This window comes from Cyprinodon tularosa, unplaced genomic scaffold, assembly GCF_016077235.1.
Source record: "Cyprinodon tularosa strain WSP-4 unplaced genomic scaffold, ASM1607723v1 ctg1261, whole genome shotgun sequence".
Taxonomy (NCBI): domain Eukaryota; kingdom Metazoa; phylum Chordata; class Actinopteri; order Cyprinodontiformes; family Cyprinodontidae; genus Cyprinodon; species Cyprinodon tularosa.
In genome coordinates, this window is record NW_024038072.1 from 30,864 (window position 1) to 57,906 (window position 27,043).

At 42.1% G+C, this 27,043-nt stretch overlaps 2 protein-coding genes across 2 annotated transcripts; one reads left to right on the forward strand and one right to left on the reverse strand.

Moving 5' to 3' along the window:
• The first annotated feature begins 337 nt into the window (after positions 1 to 337).
• On the forward strand, positions 338 to 20,204 carry itih2 (inter-alpha-trypsin inhibitor heavy chain 2). Its single transcript, XM_038276702.1, has 21 exons — positions 338 to 583; positions 794 to 826; positions 936 to 974; positions 5,088 to 5,260; positions 5,334 to 5,438; positions 5,509 to 5,671; positions 5,741 to 5,848; positions 8,677 to 8,805; positions 8,906 to 9,022; positions 9,165 to 9,333; positions 9,403 to 9,528; positions 9,648 to 9,829; positions 11,164 to 11,349; positions 11,436 to 11,575; positions 13,370 to 13,542; positions 16,011 to 16,148; positions 16,237 to 16,350; positions 17,297 to 17,495; positions 18,115 to 18,287; positions 19,712 to 19,823; positions 19,896 to 20,204. The coding sequence occupies exons 1-21, from the start codon at positions 485 to 487 to the stop codon at positions 20,041 to 20,043; spliced, it is 2,826 nt and encodes a 941-aa protein (XP_038132630.1). The 5' UTR covers positions 338 to 484; the 3' UTR covers positions 20,044 to 20,204.
• kin (Kin17 DNA and RNA binding protein) lies at positions 19,359 to 26,866 on the reverse strand. The gene is made up of 12 exons (XM_038276704.1): positions 26,649 to 26,866; positions 26,471 to 26,565; positions 26,354 to 26,397; positions 26,158 to 26,280; positions 24,082 to 24,266; positions 23,954 to 24,002; positions 23,835 to 23,880; positions 23,638 to 23,761; positions 23,431 to 23,562; positions 23,255 to 23,354; positions 23,086 to 23,186; positions 19,359 to 20,343 (listed from the first exon to the last, which is right to left on the reverse strand). The coding sequence occupies exons 1-12, from the start codon at positions 26,760 to 26,762 to the stop codon at positions 20,284 to 20,286; spliced, it is 1,173 nt and encodes a 390-aa protein (XP_038132632.1). The 5' UTR covers positions 26,763 to 26,866; the 3' UTR covers positions 19,359 to 20,283.
• Between the last annotated feature and the right edge of the window lie 177 nt (positions 26,867 to 27,043).

Below are 27,043 nucleotides of genomic sequence, written 5' to 3' on the forward strand. Positions count from 1 at the left end.
GAACTCTTCCAGCCTCCTCCTTTTGGCACAGCCTTCAAAGGACCCAGTCCAGGTAGACCGGGTCCTTAGAGGACACAATGTCATATTGTTCTTCTATTTCTTCTGAAGTTTCTTTATTGATTCTCACTGCCTGTAGCTCCTTCATGGCCACTAAAAGAGTTCTTATAAAGCCTCTGTTATTTCTATAGGTTCTGAATTCAATGGGTGGTTTTTGTCTACATCTTGTGGTCAACATGTAGAACGATGCGTGTCTTTATCCAGTCTTGGGCCCCAGTAGTCCTGCCTACTTTCCAGGTCTAGTTTCAAAGTTTGCTTCCCTCTGTGTTCCACATGAAACACAACAAATATTGACTGGGCCCAGAGTAACTCAGTCCGGTGGATTTTAACCTCTGCTCTTCAGATCGCTGCAGGAACACACAGACTCCTTCTCTTCTGCTGCTTTTCCTTTGTTTGACCAAAGATATGAGTGTGTGAGCCTGGAAACATGAGGGGTTTGCTGCTACTGCTTCTTCTGGGCCTCCTGGCCCTCCATCAGAGCTCCTGCTTTGAGTTTGTGATAGACGGGGAATGGGAGGATGAAGAGGTGAGTCTGATGAAGGGTCGACTTAACATGAGCAGATGTCTCTGAGCTGCCGGCTTTCAGCTCATGGAGGTTCATGTTAGCTCATTTGATGACTGATCTTCACACAATAAATGATTTCATTTTACTTGATCTGTGTTTGCTTAAAAACGTTTCTAAGAACATTAAAGCTTTTGTATTCTTCACCTTTTTTTCATTGTCTTTCATCAACAGCCAGAAGCTCCGGATCATCAGGAGAGACACAAGGTACCAATCTGTCATTGTTTCATGGTTCTACTCAGAAGCCGATTCAAAGCGAGAGGAGCGGCTGATTTAATGCTGACTGAAAGCAGCTGATGCGTTGTTTGTGTTCCAGAGAGCAATGCTGCCCAGTGAGGAGGAGGAGGACTTTGAGGTAAAGACCACATCCACTGTGACAGAGTTGAACCTTATCTAACAATCAATGTTGGGCTGTTTGAAGAGATCCTCATGACAGGAAGGTTATTGACTCGTAGATCCATCTACGGCTGCTCAGCTCCGAGTGCAGGGTTTACATAAATTCTTCCCTTTGTGGCAAGCTGGTCCTCCATCAGGATTATTCCATACACCAGGGGTGTCAAACTGGTTCCAGAAAGGGCCGTGTGGCTGCAGGTTTTCTTTCCAACCAAGCAATAGCACACCAGACTCCAGTCATCTAATCAAGTCATCATGTTCAGATTGGACTTACTTTATTAGATGACCATATACTCTGTGAACCCTCACCCCTGAACCACTGGCAGCAGAATAGGCCAACAGCATGATGCTACCAGCATGCTGGTTCTCAGCACCACAGTAGCAGTCATTCAAAATGGTCCTTCCCAGTCAAAAGCCAGCCGAATGGAAGCAAAATCCCCTCCAACTTCCAGCCACTGGCCTTCTCCTGGACATGCATATCTTTTTACTCTGACTCCACCACTTCACTGAATTCAGTGCATTCTCATCAGTTCGTATGAAATCATACGAAAAGTTATGCACAGTATTTCGTACGTTTTTGACGTTTTTTTCGTCGTATTTCGTCGTATTTTTACGTCTTGCCTCCAGACAAGATATCCGTGCGCATGTGCATCTTACGCACCATTCAATAACATAAAATTTAACATACAATTAACCCTAACCCTAACACATACAAAACAGCAAGCAACCTAGTGAGAGACATGAAGAAGTAATTATTGCGCTGTTCGTCCCAGTTTTACGTCCGTCCGCGGATCTGCTTTTTTCGTCTGTCTGGCTGCGCATGCGCACTGATCTGTTTTTTCGAGGAAAAACGTCAAAAACATACGAAATACTGTGCATAACTTTTCGTACGATTTCATACGAACTGATAATGAGAATATGTTGCTGAATTACAGGGTCTGACCAGGAGATAACACTTCTCTTAAGATCTTAATGTCCACAAATCATGACTGAAAGAATATTTTAGATGTTTAAAATGGAATGGTATGGGACCAGCCAAGGAGCAGCCAAGGATCAGCCAAGCGCCCATAAAGGAAAGTGGTGAAATTTTCAATGGCTTCCACTCTATCTCCAACTGATGGGCTGCGTTCTGAATCTGAACCAGACAGGGGCGTAAGTTTGATCTCAACTTTGGTAGGGACCCTATTGGTCTCAAGTTGAATTGGTCTGATGTCATTGGTCCTAATCATTATGCATGCTCCCATTTTTATATGCTTGACATGAGCATACATTTATATAACATTTGTATAAGCACTACACACACAAGATGCTGTTTAGCAATGTTCGAAGCATCAGTGGCTCGGAATGATTCAAAATTGGGACAACTTAACACTTTGAAAAGGGTTACATTTGAACTTACCAGTTACTAAGATGGAAGGTAAATATGTGCCTTTTTAACCAAATGTAGTCTAAATATGTCTGTTTATGTATTTTTCTGGTGTTTTCTTTTGAAGAAATAGAATTTTGCAGAGGTAAACCTTATTTTTTTTTTTATCTGATATGCTGATATTCTCTGTATTGTATAACAAAGCAAAATAATATATTCAAGGGACTGCAAATAGATTTATTGTATTTACATAGGCGCTTTACACTGAGCATTTAAATGATTAACTTTAACATACAAGTTTTGAGAAAAGAAACAACTTCTGCAACAACATTGTATTGTAAATTATAAACATGTTATTCACATAGAATTATTGGTAGGGACAAGTAGATCAGGCCAAAATTTTGGTAGGGACATGTCCCTATGGTCCCTATGCAAATGTACGCTCATGGAACCAGACTCCTTCAATCTGAAGGGTTTGGATCATTGCCCAGACCTGCATCATTGTCCCTTAATAAATCATTGTTTAGAGCTGTGTCAGCCTTTAAACCGTCTGCATGTTGCTCTGACACTAACATCTCGTTGACGGCATTTTGTTTGAAGATTCTTGCATATTTGCAGTCAACTCCTCCTCAGTTGCTCGTCTCTGCCTCTCTGGATCTTTAAAGTGTGATGGACATCATCCTTAACTGCCCTACTCACTTCTCCTATCGCATCCAACCTCTCTAACTTTTAAAATAATCAGGTGCAACGTGATCTTCTCTCAGGATATCTGGAAAACAAATTAGTAATGAAATCTGAAGTGGTTGCTTATTTCTGCTCAGCAGTGGTGACTAGAAAGGTGATCGGGAGATTTCTGACCATAAAACCAAAGAAATATGCTGAGATGCTGGTGAAGATTCTCAGTCTTCAAGGTCAAAGTCATTCCAAAAAAGTAAAAAAAAAAAAAAAAAACAAGTTTTAAGATGTTTCTCTTTCCATCAAGGAATCTTTTTCAATTTAAAATTTCAGAATTAGCGTTGAGTTTGAAGCTTTATATAGTAGCCCAAAAACTTGTTTTGACTTTGACAGCATGCACATTGAACCAGAAGAAAGGTTCCACTCCTAGGGGCAGACCCGTTCTTCATAGACATAAATTACAGGCATCTCTTGAAGACATAAAAACCTGGATGACTCTTAACTTTCTGATCCTTAATGCAGACAAAACAGAAGTTATAGTTTTTGGACCAGAGTCTCTGAAAAAGAAGCTGATTAGCCAGTCACTTCATTTGGATGGGATTAAATTGATCTCATATAATAAAGTTTAAAAAAGATGTGGTGTTATTTTTTATCAGAACATGTAATTTAAATCTCACATCAAAGAGGTTTCTAGAATTTCCTTCTTTCATCTGAGGAATATTGCAAAAATGAGAAATCTCCTGTCCAGGGGTGATGCTGAGAAACTAGTCCATGCATTTGTAACTTCAAGGCTGGACTATTGTAATTCTTTCCTATCAGGAAGTCCACAAACTGTAGTTAAAAGCCTTCAGCTGATCCAAAATGCTGCAGCCAGAGTTCTGATGAAAATGAAAAAGAGAGATCATATCTCTCCTATCCTGGCTTCTCTTCATTGGCTTCCTGTTAAATCAAGAATAGAATTTAAAATCCTCCTTCTCACATATAAAGCCTTAAATGGCCAAGCTCCATCTGATATCAGAGATCTGATTGTTCCTTATGTTCCTAACAGAGCACTTCGCTCTCAATCTGCAGGTTTACTAGTGGTTCCTAGAATTTCTAAAAGTAGAATGGGAGGCAGATCTTTTAGTTATCAGGCTCCTCTCCTGTGGAACCAACTACCAGTTTTAGTCCGTGAGGCAGACACCCTGTCTACTTTTAAGGCTAGGCTTAAAACTTTCCTTTTTGATAAAGCTTCTAGTTAGAGTTACTCAGGTTATCCTGAGCTATCTCTATAGTTATGCTGCTATAGGCTTAGACTGCTGGAGGACATAGGGACCCCCATTTCATCATTCTATCTCTATTGTCCCACTCTGCAGAATCTGTTAGTTCAATCTCTAACGTTCTGCTCTCTCTGCTTTTTCTCATAGTAGCTTCATCTGGTCTGTTCCTGTTTGGCTGTGACTCCATCCTGGAGAGAAATATCAGCTGTGCTGCTGCCATCAACACCTTTGTTTCTAGATGTTGCACATCGGCCTGTTTTTCAGTGTAGTCCTGTTTCTCTGACTGTGACTAACTGGATGTGCTCTCTTCATCCTCTGACATGGGAGCTGGCTCGGAGCTCGTCTGCCTGGCTGTGTATTTCCTGTATAGCAGCCCCTTGTATGTCTGCTTCTGTCTCCTTGAACCTCAGTCGGCCTCAGCAGATGGCCGCCACACTGAGCCTGGTTCTGCTGGAGGTTTCTACAAGCATGCTTAGTGTGAGGGATTGCCTTTGAGTCAATGAGTCTATGCAATCAACTGGTTTTCCTTAGATAGAAAACTTTAAACCAATTTACCTGGATGATCTGGTGAACTGTAAAGGGCCTGAGATGACATGTGTTGTGAATTTGTGCCATAGAAATAAATTGAATTAACTAAATTAAATTAAATGGGATTGTTTTTAACTTTTTTGTAAATATGCTTTTAGAATCAGCAATGTGGGAAAAAATCACTTCCTCTTGTTTGGTCTTTTGGATTTGAAATCTGATCAGTTTTTTGTTGTCCTCCATCTTTAAGGCCGTCCGAGGAGATGACATCACTGTGAAGAGCTACAGGGTGGAGAGCCGCATCACTTCCCGCTTTGCTCACACCTCCATCAGGAGCTCAGTGACCAACTCAGGCTCCAGAGCTCAGAGCATCGGCTTCAGCGTAAAGATTCCTAAACGGGCTTTCATGTCCAACTTCACCATGTGCGTCCAGATGCCTCCGTCCTAAGGTCCACCACACCGCTGGGACTCTTACTTCACCCTCTTCTCGTTCCAGGAACGTGAACGGCATCACGTTTGTCGGCTCTGTGAAGGAGAAGACTGTGGCCAGGAGACTTTACGCCCAGGCCACAGCCAGAAACAAGGCAGCAGGCATTGTCAGGTGCTGGTCAGCCAGTGTCTTCACAAAGTTCCGCTACTTTGTCTAACTAAATGCTTTCTCTGCTTTATAGGACTAACTCTCAGGACCTGGAGACCTTCAACACAGAGGTCCATGTTCCCCCTGGCAGTAACATCGAGTTTGAGCTCCACTACCAGGAGATGATGGAGAGGAGACTTGGTTGGTACGAGCACTCCCTGCACCTTCAGCCCGGGAGACTTGTCCCAAAGTTCCAGGTGAGATGATTAGGACCAATGAACGCCTCTGTATGCTGAGCACTAACCTCTATCCCAACATCTTCTCAGGTGGACGTATACATTTATGAACCAAAGGGGATCTCAACGTTAGAAGTACCCAACACGCTCGGAGAGCAGTTTGCAGAGCTGATTAATGTAACAAGGAGCAAAGACAAGGTAATGTTCGGAGAGAACTTGGTCTGACCATTTCAGCCATGATATACTACGGTTAGCCCCCGATTGGTGCCTCCATAATTTTGGCGTTATTAAAGAAAAAGTCCGGTCAACAAGGAATGATCAATGGATCCAGTGTTGTATTGTAACGAAGTAAAAATACTTCACTACTGTACTTAAGTATATTTTTGAGTACTTTATACATTCCAAGAGTATACATTTTTTTGAGAACTTTCACTTTTACTTCACTACATTTATGAACTTAATTGCATACTTTTACTCCGATACATTTTCAATGTTTGGTTTAGTTACTAAGTAAAAAAAAAAAAAAAACAGCGAGAGAACGAGAGAAAGGCAAGTGTTTTGACCCCACCTACTGACTACAAAGTTGGGTCTTGCCTGGGCTTGTTCCCAGTAGGATACACCTGTTTCGCAAAGCCAGTCTAAATTTATCCTACACTTGGTTGTTTATATTATTTTAAGTGAATTTAACCTTCAAAGTTTACCAAAATGTAAAAAAATGTTATTCAAACTGCACTACTTTTTACTTATACTTTTCACTACATTACTTGAGTACATCTATTTTTACAGTAATTCTTATAGTTAAGTACAACCCATTTCAGATACTTTAAGACTTTTACTCAAGTAACATCTCAGTCAGTGACTTGGACTTTTACCAAAGTCATATTTTGGAGAGGTACTTATACTTTTACTTGACTCCGAGATTTCAGTACTTTATACAACACTGAATTGATCATTATCTCTACCTAATATTAATACGTCTGTGGTGATTTAATGAATTTAGCGTTAATCGGTAAAAATTTGTAAATAGTAATTGTCGTTGCGATCACTGAGTGTGGGAGGGGCCATTGTTGCTCAAATATAGTTACACCTCACTCCTGACATCTTCTGGCAGTGATGTCACGGTGCGGTAAGCCTGGCGCCATTCTCCCCGCTTTACAAGCTAAATCAGGCCCCGTCCACACGAAGTCAAAACAAACACGAAATGCTAATATTTTCCAGAACGTTTGTCTTAAAGACAGAGACGTAAAATAAATGCGATCGACCACATGAATGCATGAAAATGCTGCAAAATGTATGCCAGGCCTGTAAGTGGCGCTGCGGTGCCAAAGCAAAAATAGGCGAAAACAGGCAACGAAATGTTGGGCGTGCGCAGTAATATTTATACAACAACCAAACCGGAAAACCAGAAAATAGCCCTGTGGGTCCATTTTCGTGGTTCAGTCAAATTCAGGTGCTGAACTATGTCGTCGATATTGCTCTGTTCTTCCTGGAGAGATTCCAGAAGAAGAAGATTCTGTTGTAAGCCCGACAGCAGGGTGAGTAGCATGAGCAGCAACCATTCAACACAGTACGGCGCCATTGTTGTTGTGATACTGTGTCGCGCATGCGTGTTTAGAGGCGACGCTATGACGCATGCGTGTAAGAAAAAAAATGCAGTCAGCTTAAAGATGGAACCGCGAAAACGGCGTTTCAAAATCTTCCCACTCTGAAGGCTTAATAAAAAAAGATCGTTTACAGACCCCCGAAACACCGGCTTCGTATGGATGAGAGGCTGGTTTGGTGAAAAATTTGTGAATTTAGGCCAGGGTTTGACTTTGTGTGGACGGGGCCTCAATGGGAACTACTAGACACATCTGCAATCAACAACAATTATTGAAGATTTCCAGAGGACTTCACCATTGAAATTCACCAGAGCTATAGTGAAACTGAGAATGCCCACCTGCATTTCAAAAGTGAAAAAAAAATGTTTTATAAACTTTCCGATTCCTGATACTCCACGGATGGGTTCATCGTTGGATTGCCAACTTGAAGAAAGAGGATTTGCCATCGAACTTCTGGCCAGAGAATAATAAAAAAAAGTGCGTAATAAGTAGCCAACATTTGGAAGAAGAACGTTTTCAAGATGACTTGGATAATAGCGGGTTGTGACAAACACCAGATACAGCACTGGGACTTGATCAACAGCTGATACCGCACCATGACGTCACTAACCGTTAGGTTTACGCTTAATTAAAAACACTTATCATTTATTGAACAGTATGTAATAATTTCATATTTAAAGTACTTTCAGAAGTTTGAATTCTGAACATGACTGGACTTCTCCTTTAATTAGGACTGTATGATTAAGAACATTAATGATCTATGATAAATTTGATTAGAATGAAATTGTAAATATACAAGGGATATAGTTCCTAATACACTTTTATTTTATTTTATGGATCCAATTAGTTGTCATAAGCTTGACACCCACTCTTCCTGGGGTCTGATTTACAAACCGTTGACATAAAACAATCATAGGTCATTTGCTTGCCAAGAAATTTAAACAAACAATAGAAATAAAGAAAATTAATTATAAAAAAAAAATCCGATTCATTAAAAACAATTATTATAGAAGGAAAAAACATACTCAGATGATTTTCCAGAAGCTTCTGTAATTGCAGGGGGCAGATTGTTCCACATATTTACCCCTCTAAGAAAATGTATGGATTGAGTCCTGGGCCATGGATGGACAAATGACCAAGAGAAGCCTGTCTAGTGGAACATCTGTGTATGCATCCATATAATAAGCAGTTTGTCTGTTGTTGCATAGATTTCTAATGAATGAATGAAGTTTAAGCCTTTCTTCTACCTTGAGCCTCAACAGACGTTCATGGGGAGCAACTCTTTCTACTGTCAAATGGCCAATCTAGAAGCTTTATTCTGTTTAAATCAGCCTAATGATGAGAGCATTTGTTTCACAAATATTTATCTATTTAAAGAACTAAAGGCGAATCTATTGATCAAAATGAGCTGATTTCTCTCTGCAGGCTCACATTGTGTTCAAACCAAATAAAAACCAGCAGAGAAAATGTAAGAACTGCACAAGCAGCGCCATTGACGGCGTCTTTTCTGTGAACTATGATGTGACCAGGGACAGCAACGCCGGGGAGCTGCAGGTATCCACATATTTACTCCCCAGCAGACTGTGTACTGTCTCCAAAAAGAGATGGTGTTGTATGGATATGACTCTCTGTGTGTACATTTGCTTTGTTTCAGGTTTCAGACCTGCATTTCGTTCATTTCTTTGCTCCTTCAAACCTCTCCCCTCTGCCTAAAAACATTGTTTTTGTCATTGACGTCAGCGGATCCATGTGGGGAGTCAAGATGAAGCAGGTAGGTGGCCACCATTTACATTCAGATGGACGTTGTCCACTGAAAGTCTTCAGTCTTCTGCTTCCTTTTATACAACCTGTGAAATGCTGCCACGATGTGTCGACTTCCCAGAACACACTCAGTTTTAAGGTTTCTCTTATAGACGGTGGAAGCCATGAAGGCTATTCTGGATGACTTAAAAATAGAAGATTGCTTCAGTATCATTGACTTCAACCACAATGTGCGGTGCTGGAATGAGGACCTGGTCCCTGCCTCTTCAGTGATGATCACAGATGCCAAAAGATACATCCAGGACATCAAGCCCAATGGAGGTACAACAGAGTTTGATTGTATAGCCAGCACCAGAGAAGATCTTATTAGCTGACACGTGTTTCTGACAGGAACCAACATCAACGAGGCGCTGATCAGGGCAGCTCAAATGCTGGTGAGGGCCTCTAATCAGGGCTTAATCAACTCCCGCTCCGTCTCTATGATCATCCTGGTGTCTGACGGAGACCCAACTGTAGGTAAGACTCCACTGGAAAAAATGATTTAGGTTTGCTGTTAGTAATAATAAAGAAAAAGCTAAAAAGTTTGGAGAAAAAAAACTAAGAACAATCGGATCTAACATTGGTTCTCTATGCAGGAGAGATCAAGCTCAGCAAGATCCAGAAGAATGTGAAAAAAGTGATGACCAAGGACTTCTCTCTCTTCTCGCTGGGCATTGGCTTCGATGTGGACTACGACTTCCTGGAACGCATCTCCATGGAGAACAGGGGCATTGCCCGGAGGATCTACGCCAACCAGGATGCTGCTGAGCAGATTCGGGTGTGACAGCTGCCGGAAAGATTGACCAACATAAATAATACATTAAACAACAAAACAACTTCAAAACATGCTTTAGCATCTCCCACATTAGCCACGGCTTTACCTCAGTTCCTAATTATTTCAAACTAAACTGACTCTAGTAGGAGAGCCTTATAAATCAAAGTTCAAACATTTGATTATCAATTTCAGGAAAAAAAATCTAGGTCTTGAAATTTAAATATGATTTCTAGCCTTCACTGTGAGAGATAGTGGCTTTGGTCATCAAACCACCAGGTGGTAAAATACTCTAAACCAGGCGTAGGCAACTCCAGTCCATAGGGGCTGGTAACCTGCAACTATTAGATTTGTCCTTGGTCCACAGACCTGAATCAAATGGCTGAATTACCTCCTTAGAAAGTATTCGCCTCCTCCAGAGCCTTCTTAATAATATAAACACTTTATTCCGGAGTGTTGGACCAAGGACACCTCTTAAGTTTAAGGTACTGACGCTCAGGAACTTGAACTACCCACTGCTTGCGTCAGACTAAAGAAATATATTAATAACTGGTTTCTATGCTACAGATGATGCAGGACTTTGAGCTGTACCAGTTAGAGACAGACTGGGCGAAAGTCCTAGAGAAAGGTGGGACTCAGTCCAAATTGCAACCCCCTTAGGACAGAGACATTAAGCTAGGTCTGGCCTACCAATCTGCCAATGACCAAGCAGAGATTGTTTGTAATGCAGAGCAGAACATCCCTCAGGGCTCCACTGGAACATCTTTAAGAAGATATTTCACATCTCCAATGGGCATGGATGGGACAGGAAATGGGATTATGAAAGGGGAAGACATTCAGCAAACGCCACCACATAGATGATCGATGGATGGATGGATGGATGGATAGATGATGGATGGATGTATGGATGTATGTATGGATGGATGGATGGATGGATGGATGGATGGATGGATGGATAGATGATGGATGGATGTATGGATGGATGGATGGATGGTTAGTTGATGGTGGATGGATGGATGGATGGATGGATGACGGGTGAATTGATGGATGATGGATAGTTCAATGAATGATGGGTGGATGGATGTCCCAACTCCATGATGCAAACTCCATGCAGAACGACCATAGGTTTTATAGCCCAACTCAAGATTAAGATTTTCATTATTCAGCTTTTTAGCGGCACTGTTTTCTGCTTTATCTATAGCACTTTGACTTAGAGAAACCTTACTGTCATTATATACACAGAGTGTATACAAAATGTAGATGTAGAATAAATAAATAAATAAATAGATACGGTGCAAAAACAATTAGGAACTCAGTGAGGCCTCCTCCTGTCTTTGCAGACCTTCTACAGTCAAGTATCCTCTCCACTCCTGAAGGAAGTCGCCATCCATTTCACAGAGGGCACTGTGACCGATGTCACCCAGACCTACTTTGATAAGTACTTCGGGGGCTCAGAGCTGGTGGTGGCCGGAAAGGTGCAGCTGTCAGAGAGCACGACGCTAACCAGCTTTACCACGGCAGCAGCTGTAAGACCAACACATAGGGAACAGCATCTCAGCTGAGGACCATACAGCTTTGGTGTTGGTATCTAATGTCTCCTCTTGTCCCACAGGCCAGCGGGGACCTTACTTTACATACAGACACTGATGTTTTAGAGCTGGACACACAACTGACCATGCAGCAGCACTCATTCACTGGATTTGCTAGACAGATGTGGGCTTACCTGACCATCAAACAGCTGATCAGGGAAAGGTAAGAAACTAGTGGACGTTACAGGAGGACAAGATCACACCATAGCTAAGGAGCTACACCAAACCCAGTTTCATGTCCAAAGCTTGTATTTTGCCATTCAGTAAATCCAGACACTTTTTACTTTCTCTCTTACTAGGCCAGATTTATATAGATTAGGTATATGTACATCATCTGTGCTTTTCATGGATTGTCCAAAACAAACACCATGTTAAAGCATAAGGGTCCATTTGTCCTCTTGGCACCAGGACGCCCTAGGCCATAGTTCAATGATCAACTTTGTTATTGAACATTGGGACCACATTTCTTGGACACTCTGGAAAGTTGGGCTGGAGCTGCTCACCAACCACTCCCTAAGGCTGAGTTGATGGTCGTCAGAGGGGGTTGAGGCCAGTCAGACCTGTAAAGGTCTGCTACGAATATCTGACAGAGTCTCCAGTAGACTGCTGTCGGTGAGTAATGCAGTCAGAATGAATAAGGAGTCTCATTGGGCCTTTCTGGCCTGTGGGACACTGTTGCCTCAACAAAAGTCTCAGAAGAAGGTGCCAGTGCAGCACTAACACTCTTTATAGGGGGATTGTGTGCTCCTGACAGTGTGACATTGTGAATCCAAGGCCAGGACACAGAAGACCCATGATATAACGCCAATTCACAACACATCACCTCAAAGCACTTTACAGTTCACCAGATCATCCAGTCAAATTGATACAAAGTTTTCTATCTAAGGGAAACCAGTTAATTGCATCGGCTCATTGACTTAAAAGCAATCCCTCACACTAAGCATGCTTGAGCATGAAGTAACCTCCAGCAGAACCAGACTCAGTGTGAGCGGCCATCTGCTGAGGCTGACTGGGGTTCAAGGAAACAGAAGCAGACATAGAAAAAGAAGCAGAGATACAAAACACAAATGAAAACAAGCTCCACAGAAGGCCCCATCCAGAAAACACACAGCCAGACGGACAAGCTGCAAGCCAGCTCCTATGTCAGATGATGAATGAGAGCACATCCAGTTAGTTACAGTCAGAGAAACAGGACTACACTGAAAAACAGGCCAACTTCCAGCATCTAGAAACAAGGGTGTTGATTGCAGCAACACAGCTGATATTTCTCTCCAGGATGGAGTCACAGCCAAACAGGAACAGACCAGATGAAGCTACTATGAGAAAAAGCAGAGAGAGATCTTAGACATGAGTGTGTGCGTGAATGTTTTTTTTGTCCTGTTTGTCTCTGTGTTGCCCTACGATGGACTGGTGACCTGTCCAGGGTGAACCCTGCCTCTCGGCACCAATGAAATCTCGCGACCCCAACTGGGATTAAACGTGACATAAAATGTCACGTTTAAGGCAGAATGATGAAAAGGGGGTTCCAATGCCCTCCAGCAGTCTAAGCCTATAGCAGCAGAACTATAGAGATAGCTCGGGATAACCTGAGCCACTCTAACTAGAAGCTTTATCAAAAAGGAACGTTTTAAGCCAAGTCTTAAAAGTAGACAGGATGTCTGCCTCACGGACTAAAACTGGTAGTTGGTTCCACAGGAGAGGAGCCTGATAACTAAAAGATCTGCCTCCCATTCTACTTTTAGAAATTCTAGGAACCACTAGTGCCTAATCAGCTCTTAGTCCTGCAGTCAAACATCTTGGTATACCTGGTTCATAAATAGGACAATTGTCCCAATTACCACACCCGGCCTAAGCTAGCCGGCTAACACTGTCATATTCTATGAATATGCTGTTCTTATACTTCATGTATTTCAGTTGTTGTTAGTTTTTAACCGCTGCCATGTGGCTCACCCTGCAGGGCTGTGGCTTCAACAGTTGGAAAAAAAAGAAAAATCACCAAGCAAATCACCGAACTGGCTTTGCAGCACAGCTTTGTGACGCCGCTTACAGCTCTGCTGGTGGAGAACGAGGACGCCACAGAGAGGCTGCTGGCCGATTCGCCAAAGGACCCCAGGCAGGGATGCTGCACAGGTGCTTGTCTGCATTTGAACTTCAATCCTCAATAACTTGTCCTTTCCAGTCGAAGATGTCTGCACCAGACTGTTTACTCTTTAAAACAACCTCTTTGTCTGTGGCTTCCACAGGTCCTCAGAGAAACAGTGTTTGGCACTCAGAGGTGTCAAAAGTATTAATGTTTCTTACTCAATTTGAAGTATAAATCCTACTGTTTAAATACACTTTTATAGAAATTTAAGTATCAACCTAAGCTTTTAACTCAAGTAGATATGTAAAAGTACATTTTTTTGAAACTACTTAAAGTACTAAAGTAAAAGTTATGCAAGAAAAATTTAAAGACAGACTTTTATATTGGTTACTGCACTACCCTATTCTGGATACAGGGTCGGATTTAAGAAATCTGAGGCCCCAGGCAAAGAGAGAAATGGAGTCCTTTGAAATGGGATGACAACACCAAACAGACCCATTATACAGATACAGAATTTTTATAAATAGACATGCATTATTTGTTCTACCTTTCGTCCCTCTCTTCTTATCCCATTTTTGCTGTTTACCTCTCTATTTTTTCTTTTGTCCCTTTTTCTTTTCATATTGGCAATGTGCTCAGCTAACTTTTAATGCTGTCTCACAAAGAATGAAATATTTTTTCCGATCACTAAGCCCATTCTAACTTAGCTGATTGCTCCTTCCTGTATTTCAAAAAACGCAAAAGTAAATAACACAATCCTTCTTTTCATTGTAGACAAGCCATGATCTGCTTATCTGTTCTCCGTTTTTCATTTGGAGGAAATAATCGCTGCAGCAGACAAGAGAGAAGAGAGCAGGAGACGGGGTTAAGAATCTACTTGCTCTGGAGTGCAGAGTTCGGTGCTTTTATATGTAGTCGCCAAAGTCTCCAGTAACAGAAAAAAGTCTCTAGAATGGCACTAGGCGCTTTTTTGTAATAGAAGTGCTAGAGGGGTCTAAAAAGTCACAAAATTTTGCGACAAAAGCGTTTGCAACACTGCTCTTCCCGCTGTTTGTTTTCAAATGTTTTTGCTGCTGTCTCTTTGGAACTTTCTCAACATGTGTAGCAAATGCACTGATCCAATGTGGTGGACATTAAAGGAGGCCTGTGAGACACACTTTTATGCATCCCCAAAGTCGGCCCTCGAGGGCTGCTGTCCTGCAGGTTTTAAAGGTTTCCCTGCTGCTGCACAGCTGATTTTCGCTAATTGCTGATTCACAGACTTTTGCTACAATCATCAGAATCAGCTGTGCTAAAGCAGAGAAACCTCTAAACAATGCAGGACAGTGGCCCTCAAGGACCGACTTTGGGGATGCCTGCACTTAATATTATAAGCATTCGGATGGCATTTTAACGAAAACAATTAATGTACACAATTAAGTAATAGCTGTATTAACCATACATGTAAAATGAGTTTTATGGGGCCGCTAGGAACTTGGGGCCCTAGGCAACTGCCTAGTTCGGCCATAATGAGTCTATTTTTAAAATGTAAGGAGTAGAAGAAGATAGCCAAAATTTCTACTTGGGTAAGGTAAGTATTTGTATTTTGTTACTTTGGCGCTTGTTGTTTTCCCTCAGAGTTTAAGTGCCTGTCAGGGCTTGTCTGAATCTTTCTTATACAAATAATCTGATTTTCCTAATTTGGAAAGTCAAAAATTGTTTCAGGTAATCCACAGTCTTTAAAATATTGACCACATGTCCATAGAAACAAGTGTCTATACTTTAAAGAAAGCATTTTAGAGAAATTTTTTTAGAGAAAATTTTAATTTGAGTGTCCAACATGACTCAGTCAAATGAGAATAAAAACATGTCTGACTAGTTGATCAGTCCCCCATGGTGTCTCCTCTGAGACGACATTTGCAGACTGATTAGGAAGGTTTGTCTTGACTGAATCAAAGGGAGGACTGAAAACAAACTGAATTCTTTATGCATTTGGAGCCTCTGCATTGTTGCTGACATATATTCTCATTTTAAGATGGCAGATTGTTCTCCTAACATGTTTGGCCATCTTTTGGTGTCACTTTGCAACTGAATAGAAGTGTTTTTATTTGTTTTCCCCCCCTCATATTTCTGGGTTGTTTTGCTTAAAAACATCTTGTATAACATTTTTTTACTATTGTTTAATTCTGATGAGAAATATTCTAATCAGAGACGGTGTTCTGTCAGATGAGCATACCCTCATACCCATAGCCAATACGCATGTGCAAGACGTTGGACTTGCATTTATCCTTTTATTTTGTAGGAAAATTAGACTTTAAACTAGCTAAACGGGCGTGTACCCCTTTAGTCATGTACAAAAAATAATACGCTTCAAAAAACATCAAAAAGTAAGTAATTAAATTGTTTTTTTTTTTTGTACAAAACTAAAGGGATAAGCTAAAGGGATAAATGGGTATTAACTATGTGTATGCTGGTATGACCGGGTATGCTCATCTGACAGAACAAAGGCTCAGTTCTAACGTAGATATGTTTCCAGGCGGACATGCTCTACCTGGGCCAGTTGACGTAGTCTATTCCCGTCCACCACCCTGGGTCCAAACCCCCACCCCGACCCCTTCAAGTCAGGCTCGCGGGGGTCCAGTGGCAACGGCGCTGCCTTCAACTGTGAATATAGGTAACACCTGCTTCGTCATTGCAAGTTTCAGGAGCAGGTTTCTGTCCTCGTAGTTAAGCTACACCCTGTTTGTATGTCTCTCCTTTAGTGGACAATGACCCTCACTTCATCATCCACCTGCCCCGAAGCAACATGGACGTCTGCTTCAACATCGACTCCAAACCGGGTCACATCCTCAGCCTGGTGTCCGACGCTGGAACAGGTCAAACTGAACAACGTTTAAGCAAGATTTTCTCTGCTGCTTCTTCATGGTTTTCAGGACTTACATAACCGTCTGATTTAAAATTTGTCTTCATAAATACAGCTCTTTAAACCTAAGGAATCCCATACTGCTTCCACAGGATTAGAAGTTTTAAGTAGCTGCAAGTAGAAGAACCTCAAGTCAACCCAAAATTACCTGAAGTTCATCATTCTGCAGAGATTATCCCCTTGAGGAGAACATTTCAGACTTGGCAGGCATTTGTTAGCAGGTCAAAGGTCATGAAAGTGTAATTAGAATTTAGGCTGAAAGGGAGAATGAGACCAAGGCTGATATGTTTGGTCAGAAGGTCCATGTTTGGTTTTTCTCCCCCAACATGGACTTCAGAACACCTCCTTGTGCCCCGACTGGACCACCTCTGTGGACCAGAGCAGTGGTTCTCAGGAGATTCTGTCTGCAGGTGTTAGAAGTGTCTCTACTCCAGCATCAAATGATGTAATTTCCTCCCCTGCAGCTGTAGAGGTCCACCTCAGCCATGCATGGCATGGGGTCTTGAGGAACATTGAGTCCATCTCCATGTCTGCTGAAGCTTGGTCCAAACTGGGACCGCAGCAGAACCCTCATCTTTACATCTGTACAACTTAACATGGATGATGGTACTAATCCAGGCGGTGCAATAGCCTAGTCAAATTCTGGACCACATTATGATTGAAAGGACAAAATCTTTGGAGCTGAGAAACTTCAATAAACCGCATCAAAATTGGATATAGGAGAGATTCAGAGGTCTAGGAGGAGCTTCTGAAGTTTTCTAGGGTGTACTTAGTTTTACATTCGGTTTGTCAGTGAGGTAGTGATGGGACCATGTATGCTTGATCATCTACAGAGTCCGGTCCAAATGCTTCCAGAACACATACAGATCCCTGTCCTCATTCTTCCATCTTGTCTTCAGGTGTGGTTGTTAACGGCCAGCTAATCAGCTCTAAGCAGCCTCACAGAGGCAAACTCAGCACCTACTTCGGCATCATCTCGGTCTACTACCAACCTGAAGGAGTCAGCGTGACGGTGCACACGGACCGAATCACCATCATCGCTGGCAGGACCCACCAGTCCTTCACCTGGAGTGCCACAGCTGAGATCACCCAGGCGGGGTATGTCTTTATAACCTGACTCCGCCAGATGGATTTGCTCCGCATATCCATCTGGAAACCTTCCATTTAAGTAATTTTGGGTAGGTGCGAAAATACTGGTTAGCTGATTGGCCTATGTTGGTGATAGACGGGCCAAATAAACCAATCAGATCAACGAAGCATATGACGTACTAACAGAGCGACGATGAAAACACAACCACAAGCCAGGCTACTCTTGCCGAAACCAGTCAGGAGAAGAGCAAAAACATCTTTTCCTCTGAGAAAAGCCTCCAGAGCAGTGTTTTGCTCTTCTTTCAGTGAAGAAATACTCTGTAATTCCGATAAAACTTGCTCGATAGCCACGCTAACGCTAGTTTCATCGGCTGAAGCCGCCATGTTCTTTAGACTGAACTGTCGCGCTTCTCGTTGCGTCACACCTCAACTGGCCTCAAAGCCAACGCTGATTGGACGTTCGTTTGGTGAACGGCTCCAAATTTTCTTTAACGGAGAGTCTCCAGACTGATTAGCGAGTGAAATCTTGAAAGCTCGCGAGATCAGGATGGTCTCACGAGGCTACTGTCTTTAGCTGCCTGCTCTGCTCCTCTGACTGGACACCATGTTGACTTCTGTTCTATTCCAGCGTGATCATCTCCATCGTTAAGAACTCCCATGTAAGCGTAACTATTAACAACAGCATCCAGGTGATGGTGTTGCTTCACCGTGTGTGGCGGAAACACCCTGTCAACGTGGACTTCCTGGGTATCTACATCCCTGACGACAACCAGTACTCCCCACTGGTCCATGGCCTCATAGGTAAGGTCCTCTAGACCAGGTCACATGGCTAATAAGAGACGCTTCAAACTCACAGTTGGTAGAAACTAGTGATGATATGATATGAGCCGAGGCTACGAGGCGTGTCGAGTAGTGGAGGTGGCGTTTTTGCGAAGCCTGTACCCAGGCTTGCTTCATTTCATCAAAACAGATGATGTATGAAGCCTGGTTACCCCACCATACCACGTGACCACTTCAGCAGTGGCGCCACAAGGGGGTGGCCCTTGTAGTACCATAAGTATAATTTCATGCCATTATGCACAGCCAGCGATGTAACATTAAAAATCACACAATAACCAAGATATAAGTAGCTGTTTACTAGTGATGGGTTAATGAGGCCTCTTGAAGTGTTTGGACACAGGGCCAAACTGTGTTGATACTCTCTCACAGAATACTGACACCTGCTGGACATTTAAAAACACTACAGGCAGCCTATTGGACAGACTAAACTGAATTGATTTGATGACGCAGTACACTGATATAATTTTACTTATTGTAGGCTATATCGTATTATTTCATATCTATGTTTAAATTAAAAATATCTTAGATATTTTAAGATGCAGCCAATAAATAATGTAAACATAACGTGAAAATTCTGAGGAAAATGTGAATGAGTTTGCTTGTGGACAAGGATTTTAAAAATTTTTTAACACAATAAGTACAGTACAAACAGTAAATAAACTTAGAGTGAATTTGAAATTAATTTTAATTCAACAAGAAAATTAAAATAAAAACATAACAGCTGAAACCCTCCTATTCCTTTTTAAGTCAATTGCTGCATTGTAGGTTTTTGTCCACCGTCTCTGTTTAAGTGTGTTTTTTTTTTTTTCTTAACATAGATGGCTTCCTTCATAGGTGGTTTGAGAAGGGCTTGAACAAATCGTCTATGTTAAGAAAAAAACAACTTTAAACAGAGAGGGTGGAGTCAGATTTCAGCTTTCAAAAACCTACAATGCAGCAATTGACTTAACCCCTTCCCGCTATCATTGCAACCCCATCCTCTTTACAGGGGAACAGGCCGACCAGCTGAAAAGAACAGCATTTACAAGATAATTCAGTTCAACGATACTTTATTAATTCAAATATGAGATAAACAGCAGAACTCCCAACATCCAAGGTTCCTCAGAGACGGAAGGGTCTCCGGTAGAGGTCAGTGTCCCAGCAGTTCTGATCAAAGCTCTACTGCTGCATGCCGTCATAGGAAAAGGTGAAGGTGGGCTGTGAAGTTTTCATCTCGGTGAATAGTCGCCTGGTTCCAGAACATTCCCCACAGCAGAACCGGCCTGCTTTATCAGGTTCTTGTTTTAAGTCACTGGTTCTGAGGCTCCGGGACGGAAAAATCACACAACTCAGCCTCCTGGAGAAGCTGCTCTCTGCTAAAGCTTCTTTCTTTCTTTCTTTCACAGGGCAGTTCTCCAGAGAGCCTGAGGTGAGCGTGTCCAACGTCCACCCAGGACCCAACCCGCTGAAGAAGGAGGCCACCATGGAGGTCAAGGGTCATAAGCTGCAGGTCACCAGGTACCGAATGTCTCCTCTGAACAGCAAACGCTAAACTTCCGCAGCTCCAACATCTGTGACTCTGTGTTTCAGAGGCTGGCAGAAGGACTACCGACACGACAGCAAGCGAGGCTCCAACGTGTACTGCTGGTTCATCCATAACAGCGGTAAGGGCTTCATCGACGGCCATTACAGCGACTACATCCTGCCGGGTCTGAGCAGCTTCCTGCCGATGCCCTGATGCTGACCTTCAGGCTCTGGCAGGAGAAGAACCGCCTCCACCACAAATCTACTCTATTCGCTTCTCCACAGAACACAGAGAGAAATTTACCAAATTTATTTGAACAAAATGGACATTTTCAACCATCAATATTGTCAAAAATAAAAGCAATGAAACCAAAATCTTCTGAGGCTCCCTGCTTGTTTGTGTCCAGATGTGGGAATAAACTCTGACACAGTAGAGTCTGACGAGGTTCAAAGGTCAGGCCAGTTTGGAAAAGTCTTCGTAGGCTACTTCCACTCTGTCCCCCTTGTGTGGACCCTGAGGACACAGAGACAAACATTTAGGACTCCCAGAAAAACCTGAGTAGAACGAGAACTTCTACTACTGTAGATTTTGGTTTCCTTCTAAAAATAAAGACAAATTCTAGACGGCCCGGTCAGTCCAAAGCCTGATTTAACACTAGAACTCCCACGGCCGTCATTTTGATGGTTCTCAGATTTCAAAGGGAAAGAACCTTATTTACATTAACCTTATGTTGCTCATGTTAACTGACCTTTTCCTGTTTCTATATTTCCTTAATTTTCACGTAGTATTTTTAATGAAATAAAGACTAAATATGGTTAATTTGACCTCGATCTCCAACAGTCGTCATTGTGACGTCTCTATTAGTTGCACTGCAATATCTTCTCGAGGTTGATTGACGTGTGCCGTCGCCTAGCAACCAACATCCTACCTCGAGCTCTTTGGCTAATGCGGAAAAACGGCTTTCAGAAGAATGCTAACAGCGAAACAGGCTCTAGAAATGCTTCAAAATATTGATGATAGCGATTCGTATCAGTGACCCATCAGACAATAGTGAAACTTTTGCAGGGATTAAAGCGACAAAAAATCTTGAGCCTGAACTCTTTCAACACTGGCAAGAAAATATATATATATGCGTGTGTGTATTTTCAAGCCAGGGGGATGTGGGGGCATTGGATCAGATAATGCATGAATGACTGAAGATTAAATTTGACTTTTGAAAATCCAATACCCGAAACGGCCAGAAGATGGCACTAGTGCATCTATATTTACCACATTTCACAGCAGCTTGATGACCGGGGTCTATAAGTCACGTTTGGTAGCACCGTTTTGCCACTGGATGTGCAGAAGCAAGCGCCTGGTTCACCTAACTTCCTGCACCAGCTGCTAAATGGCTCGCCATCTCGCCCCGTCTCCTCCAGCCATGCCCAGCGCCATTTATTTCTGAGAGCTTTATCTATGGTTGTGACATCTTCCCGGGAGTTCATCAACTGCATTGCTCCCACTTGGTGCAATTCCATTCTCTCTATCGTCCTTCTCTCCAAACACAAAGTTTCATTTATTTATTTTTTGACTTTTTACACATCTCTCCGTTGAATGGAGCCGTAAACGGCACAAGGTAACTATCCGTGTAGCTTTTCCTAAGACCTGCTCCCTCCTCTTCTGATTGGCTAATACCATTAGTTTCAGAGCGCTCCTTTGCTACCATTGGCTGACAAATGCAAGAGGGATTTCGATTGTCTTTTTGAAATTTATTTACTGTTAATTTATTTTGAAGTGATTTTTTTTACCCACAAGCAATCGCTACGAGCCGTAAATCCAGCCGCTGCAATACTTTAAACCCTGGAGAGCACTGCCCACACCTCAGCTGGTACACTCAGCGGCCCAAACCAGAGCCTGTGGTAGACTATAATTACAAACCAGTTGGCGTGGATGTGTCTGATCAGATGAAAGTATTCTGTAAAAGCTCCAACAGGAAGGTGGCCTGTGGCTGTACCTTACAATCCTCTGGAAAAGCAGCTATAAACGTGTTTCTTTTGTTCAGGAGCTGTTTGAACGTCACCGTTTAACGCAGAGATTTTATCCTTGAACTGGTAAAACGGTCGCGTTCCGACCACACGCACTCAGCAGGTTACCAACCCCTGTGCCGCAGAAGAGCAGCTTTGAAGAAAGAAAACATTGCAGGTATGGAGGACCAACTCTGCCATATTAAAAAATAAATACAGAAATAAATAAATGCTCAATAAATAAATAAGCATACAATTAATTTCCATCAAAAATACAATAAACAAAGAAATGTAAGTAGAAATTAAATTATACAGTGAGACATAAATGTATATAACTCTTTTAATTAGCTTCTTATTTATTTGCCTTTGCAATATTTACCTTATTTATTTCTTTATTCTTTATTTTTTAATTCTAAGTATTTATTTCTGTGCATGTTATAATATTTTTGTCTGTTTTATTCTTCCTTTGTATTTTTTTACCCAGGGCAGGCAGAAATAAACAGCGGCCAAGAAATAACTAGGGTTAAAAAAATACAAAGGAAGAATAAAACAGACAAAAATATTATAACATGCACATAAATAAATACTTAAAAAAATATGTAATTAAAAAATAAAGTTTAAGATTATAAGGAACAAAAAAATAAATAAGGTAAATATTACAAAGGCAAATAAATAAGAAGCTAATTAAAAGAGTTATATATATATATATTTATGTCTCACTGTATAATTTAATTTCTACTTACATTTATTTGCTTGTTGTATTTTTGGTGGAAATTAATTGTATGCTTATTTATTTATTGAGCATTTATTTATTTCTGTATTTATTTTTAAATATGGCAGAGTTGGTCCTCCGTACGCAGGTGATTCAGCGCTGCACAGAAAAACGCTCGTATGATGTTTGAGATAAATGTGAAAAGGTGGTCTGGGGGAAATCTATCAATTTCTGTAAATAAAATTGTAATTTCAAATTTCTAACAGTCTTATTTATTTTACTGATTTAGTTTTAGTACAAATTTAGACTACAAATAATAATATATATACAAATATATATTTGGCCTGTTTTAAGGTTTACATATCCATAAGGAGTTTATATCGCACACTAGAACCATCTCAGTTGATGACATCATGCGTTTCTTTGTCAGCCGTCAAATTGACGGCCAGTGGGAGTTTTATCAGATCAGAATGTGGGGGTTCGTAGTGTTAAAGCCTGATTGGTTGGGGCTTCAGGGTAGTGAGGAGGAGCAGAACCCACAGAGTCCAGCGTGAGCGTAGCGCTGAAGTTCTTCTCGTCGATGCCCTCCAGCAGCGCCTCGGTGTCCCGGTGCGGACCGTTCAGGATCAGGACCCGTTTCCCTGCGGGAGGTTGGATTGTTAAAGCCTGCAGACGTCGCAGGAGAGAAGCTGCTGGGTGAGAAGCTGACCTGGGGCGGGGATGACCGTCTCCAGGTGGTTCTGGTCCAGTTTCAGTTTGTCCCCGGAGTCGATCATTTTCACCACGGCGCCGTATCTGTCCCGGACCTCCTGGAGACGGGGGACATCAATGGGTTCAGTAGCGGCCGGACACGACAACACCGAGGTCTAAACCTACAGCCGTTACCATGACGACTGCCTTCTTCTTGTGGTACTTCTCGCCCAGCTTCTTGGTGATGATCTTCACCACGATGTCGGGCTGCAACCAGTAGTCGGTTCTGGACGCCCAGGACTGCTTCTTCTTCTTCTTCTCCTCCATCTGCAGACAGCGGGATCACAACCTGATCAGAACCTGATCTGAATATTCAGATGAATCCAAACAAACAATCAGAACCTCAATGATCTCCTCCAGAGCCGATTTCTTCTTCTTCTCCGATCTGGACTCGGAACCTGAGGACGTTTCTTTCCGTTTGACGGAGGATGCTGCTACCGTCAGGGCGCTCGCTCCCAGAGCCGAGCTGGAAGAGGACAGAGAGACCCGGTTAGGGACAGGAAGGACGCAACCCTGGCGGCTGTGGTGGGGGTCAGAACCTGGACTTGGACGAGCCGGCCACAGGAACGCTCAGGTTGAAAGCGACTGGAAGAGAAAGCATGAAGAGGTCAGGTTCTTCCTGAGGCCCGGTCCACAGTGAAGAGGAAAACCCACCAACCTTTTTCTTCCTCACTCTCCCGTTTGAGTTCTGTGTAAACGGGCTCGGTCTGCAGAGAAGGACAGAGACGTCAACCTCACGGCTTTAGTGCTACTCGTGCGGCCGGGCCCCGTCGGGTCAGAACTCACGTCTGGTGCCTTGCCGCCCTGGCCTCTTCGGACCTGCTCCTCGATGAATCTGGCGCTCCTCTCCTCGTCGTCCATTTCTTGCTTCTTCTTCCTTGCCTGCTCCTCCTGGCGCCGGATGGTTTCCGGGTCGCGGTCGATGTACTGGATGTACCAACCTTTGGGGGTCTCGTCTACTTTACACAAACCTGGCGATGACAGAACCGAACCTCAATGCGCCGTCCCAGAACACGCCACATTGTGGTATGAATCACTGCTGGTCTGAATTACTGGGAACACTGGCTGCCTGTGCATCTGAACCTTACCTGGAACGGAGAGACGGAGCCGCTGTTCTGTCAGACCAGCATACCAAAAGTCAATATGTAAACGCAAGACGTCAGATTTGCTTTTATCCCTTTAGTTTTGAACGAAAAATACACTTTAAACCACCTCAAACGTCAGATCGCCATACGTTTCAAAAAACACACAGAAGTAAGTAATTAAATCGTTTTTGTGCATGACTAAAGGGATACACGCCTGTTGAGATAGTTTAATTAAAGTTGTAGGGTAGCGGCTGCTGCGACTGTTGCATTTCCGAATTCTCCCGAGTGACGCACGACTTTACACAAGTGAATAAAGTGAATGTGATTGGTCGATTATCAAGGGGGCGGGATTGATTAGCATCTTGCTAACCAGTTAGCAACTTAGTGCTAGTGTATGAAGGTAGATTTGTTTCTTTATAATTCAATCAAAAAAAGGTTGCAATTAAAAAAATCTTCACTTAAATGAAAAAAGTATTTGAATGCAAAAATTTATTTGAGACTCCAAAAAATCAATTTGAACACTGCTTTTCTTTGATTGAAAATGTTTTATTTGATAGAAGTGCAGTCTTTTATTGTTTGAAGCAACTTTTTTAATTGAAGTAACCTTGTTTTTTGAATGGACCATATAATGGGTAGGACTTTTGTGTCTTTATTATTCAACCAAAAAAAAAGTTGCTTCAAACAAACAAACAACAGAATCAATAAAAAAAGAAACTTCAATGAAAAGATAACCGTTTTCAATCATAGAAAATAGTTTTTGTATGCAAATAAAATATTTGAGACTCAAAAAATTGCATTTGAACACTTTTTTTTATTGTGGAAAATGTTCTCTTTGGTTAAAAAAAAAATAAATCAAAGAAAAAACTGTGTGAATGCAAAAAAATAAAAACCCCATAAATATTTTTTTAAGTGAAAAAAAAAATGAAGTTCAAATGGTTTTATTTGAATAAAAAAATTTTTTGAAGTGCAAAAAGTTTTGAAGTTCATATTTTTTTTATTTAATAATTTTGACCCCCCCCCCCCCCCCCCCCCCCCCCAACAGATTTTAGGACTAATAAAGAATACATTTATAAACATGTTTAAACCAGAATGATTTCAAATTAAAGTATAACTTCCCTATGACTTTAAATAAAGGAATAAAATAAAACCAAATGTACTGTGGTGTGTGTTTTCATGGGGTCACAGAAAAGCATGAAATAAAAAAACAGGGCAGGGGATTCAAATATATTTAGAGATCTGCATGAAGTGACATTTCTATTCAATTAGGTTCAATTAAAATCTACATATTTTTGACTTAATTTCAGTTAAAATTACTGTTTTCTATCAAATCTGAATTAGAGCACAAGAGAAAACTGATCAATTCAGCTGTAAAACTCACCGACCTTGTGAGCAACTGCTGCATTGGTTGAACCACTAATGAAGCAACTCACCAGAATGTAAAAAAAAAAAAAAAAAAAACCTTTAGCAGAAACCTGGGATCTCAATCCCACTGAAGCTATCACCTTATTGTGTTTAAATTATTAATAAAACAGAATCTGTAAAGAAGAAAATGAAATAGATCCAAAGGATCAGTAACCACGTCTGTTCCAGCGCATGTCATCATTATATACCAGAGCTTTGGTAGAGGGGCCAGGACATCTACAGGGGCACTGGCCCCCGTTGAGCCCTGCCTAGATCCACCCATGGATAAATGGGTACTGATTAAGGGTATGCTGGTCTGACGGGGTATGGTCATCTGACAGAACAGCAGAACCTGAGGAGGTGCAGCCACGGTTACCTTCTCTGCCGAGCCACTTGGTGAAGTCGGTGAGGGTCTCCCACTGGGTGGAGTTCATGTGGATGTGCTCTCTGTGGCTGATGTATTCATTATAGACGATGTTGTTGTGGACCCTCTTGGTTCCTGGAAACCAGAGCAACAATCAGAACCAGAACTTCTCCATCTGTGGACCAGCCGTCATCTGCTACCTTCTCACCAAAGCGTCTCCTGAGCAGCTCCAAGAACTCGCTTTTGAACTCACTGTGGAGAAACACAACGATTCTCAGACTCTGTGCCCAGGAACTAGGCTGCGTTACCATGGAGATGGACTCACTTGGAGAAGAAGTCCATGAACTTGGTGGGGTTCTCCGAGGCCAGCAGAAGCTGCCTCTGGTGGGACTCGGACATGCAGTGACACTTGAAGCCATTCTGTCTCACAAACGGAAAGTTCGGGTTTATTATGCATCAAGGAGCCGCAGCGTTCCGTGAACGCACCACAGACACAATCTCACCTCATCTCGACATTGTTTCTGGCACATCTGGCAGTACCAGCGCAGCTTCTGCAGACCTTTGGACTTGATACGGTTGCTGATCGCCTTAGGGGACAAAAAATCCGCTTTTCCCATCACGACCACCTTCAAAAACGAAAAGAAACAGACTTTAGACTGCCGAAAAGAAAACAACAGCTCTACGATACAGGAAACAAGCCGCCATTAAATCTCGAAGAACCCAAGTCTCGCGATATATGAAATGCTGCGTTCACTAGCTCCGGATCTTACATTTAATTTCTATTAGCGTCGAAAACAGCAATAATAGTATCAAATTATTCAAAAGAATAAAAAAGCAATAATAATATTTCTTTTCTGATGGAAACCCCCAGGAAAAAAAAATCTGTTTTATCATTTTG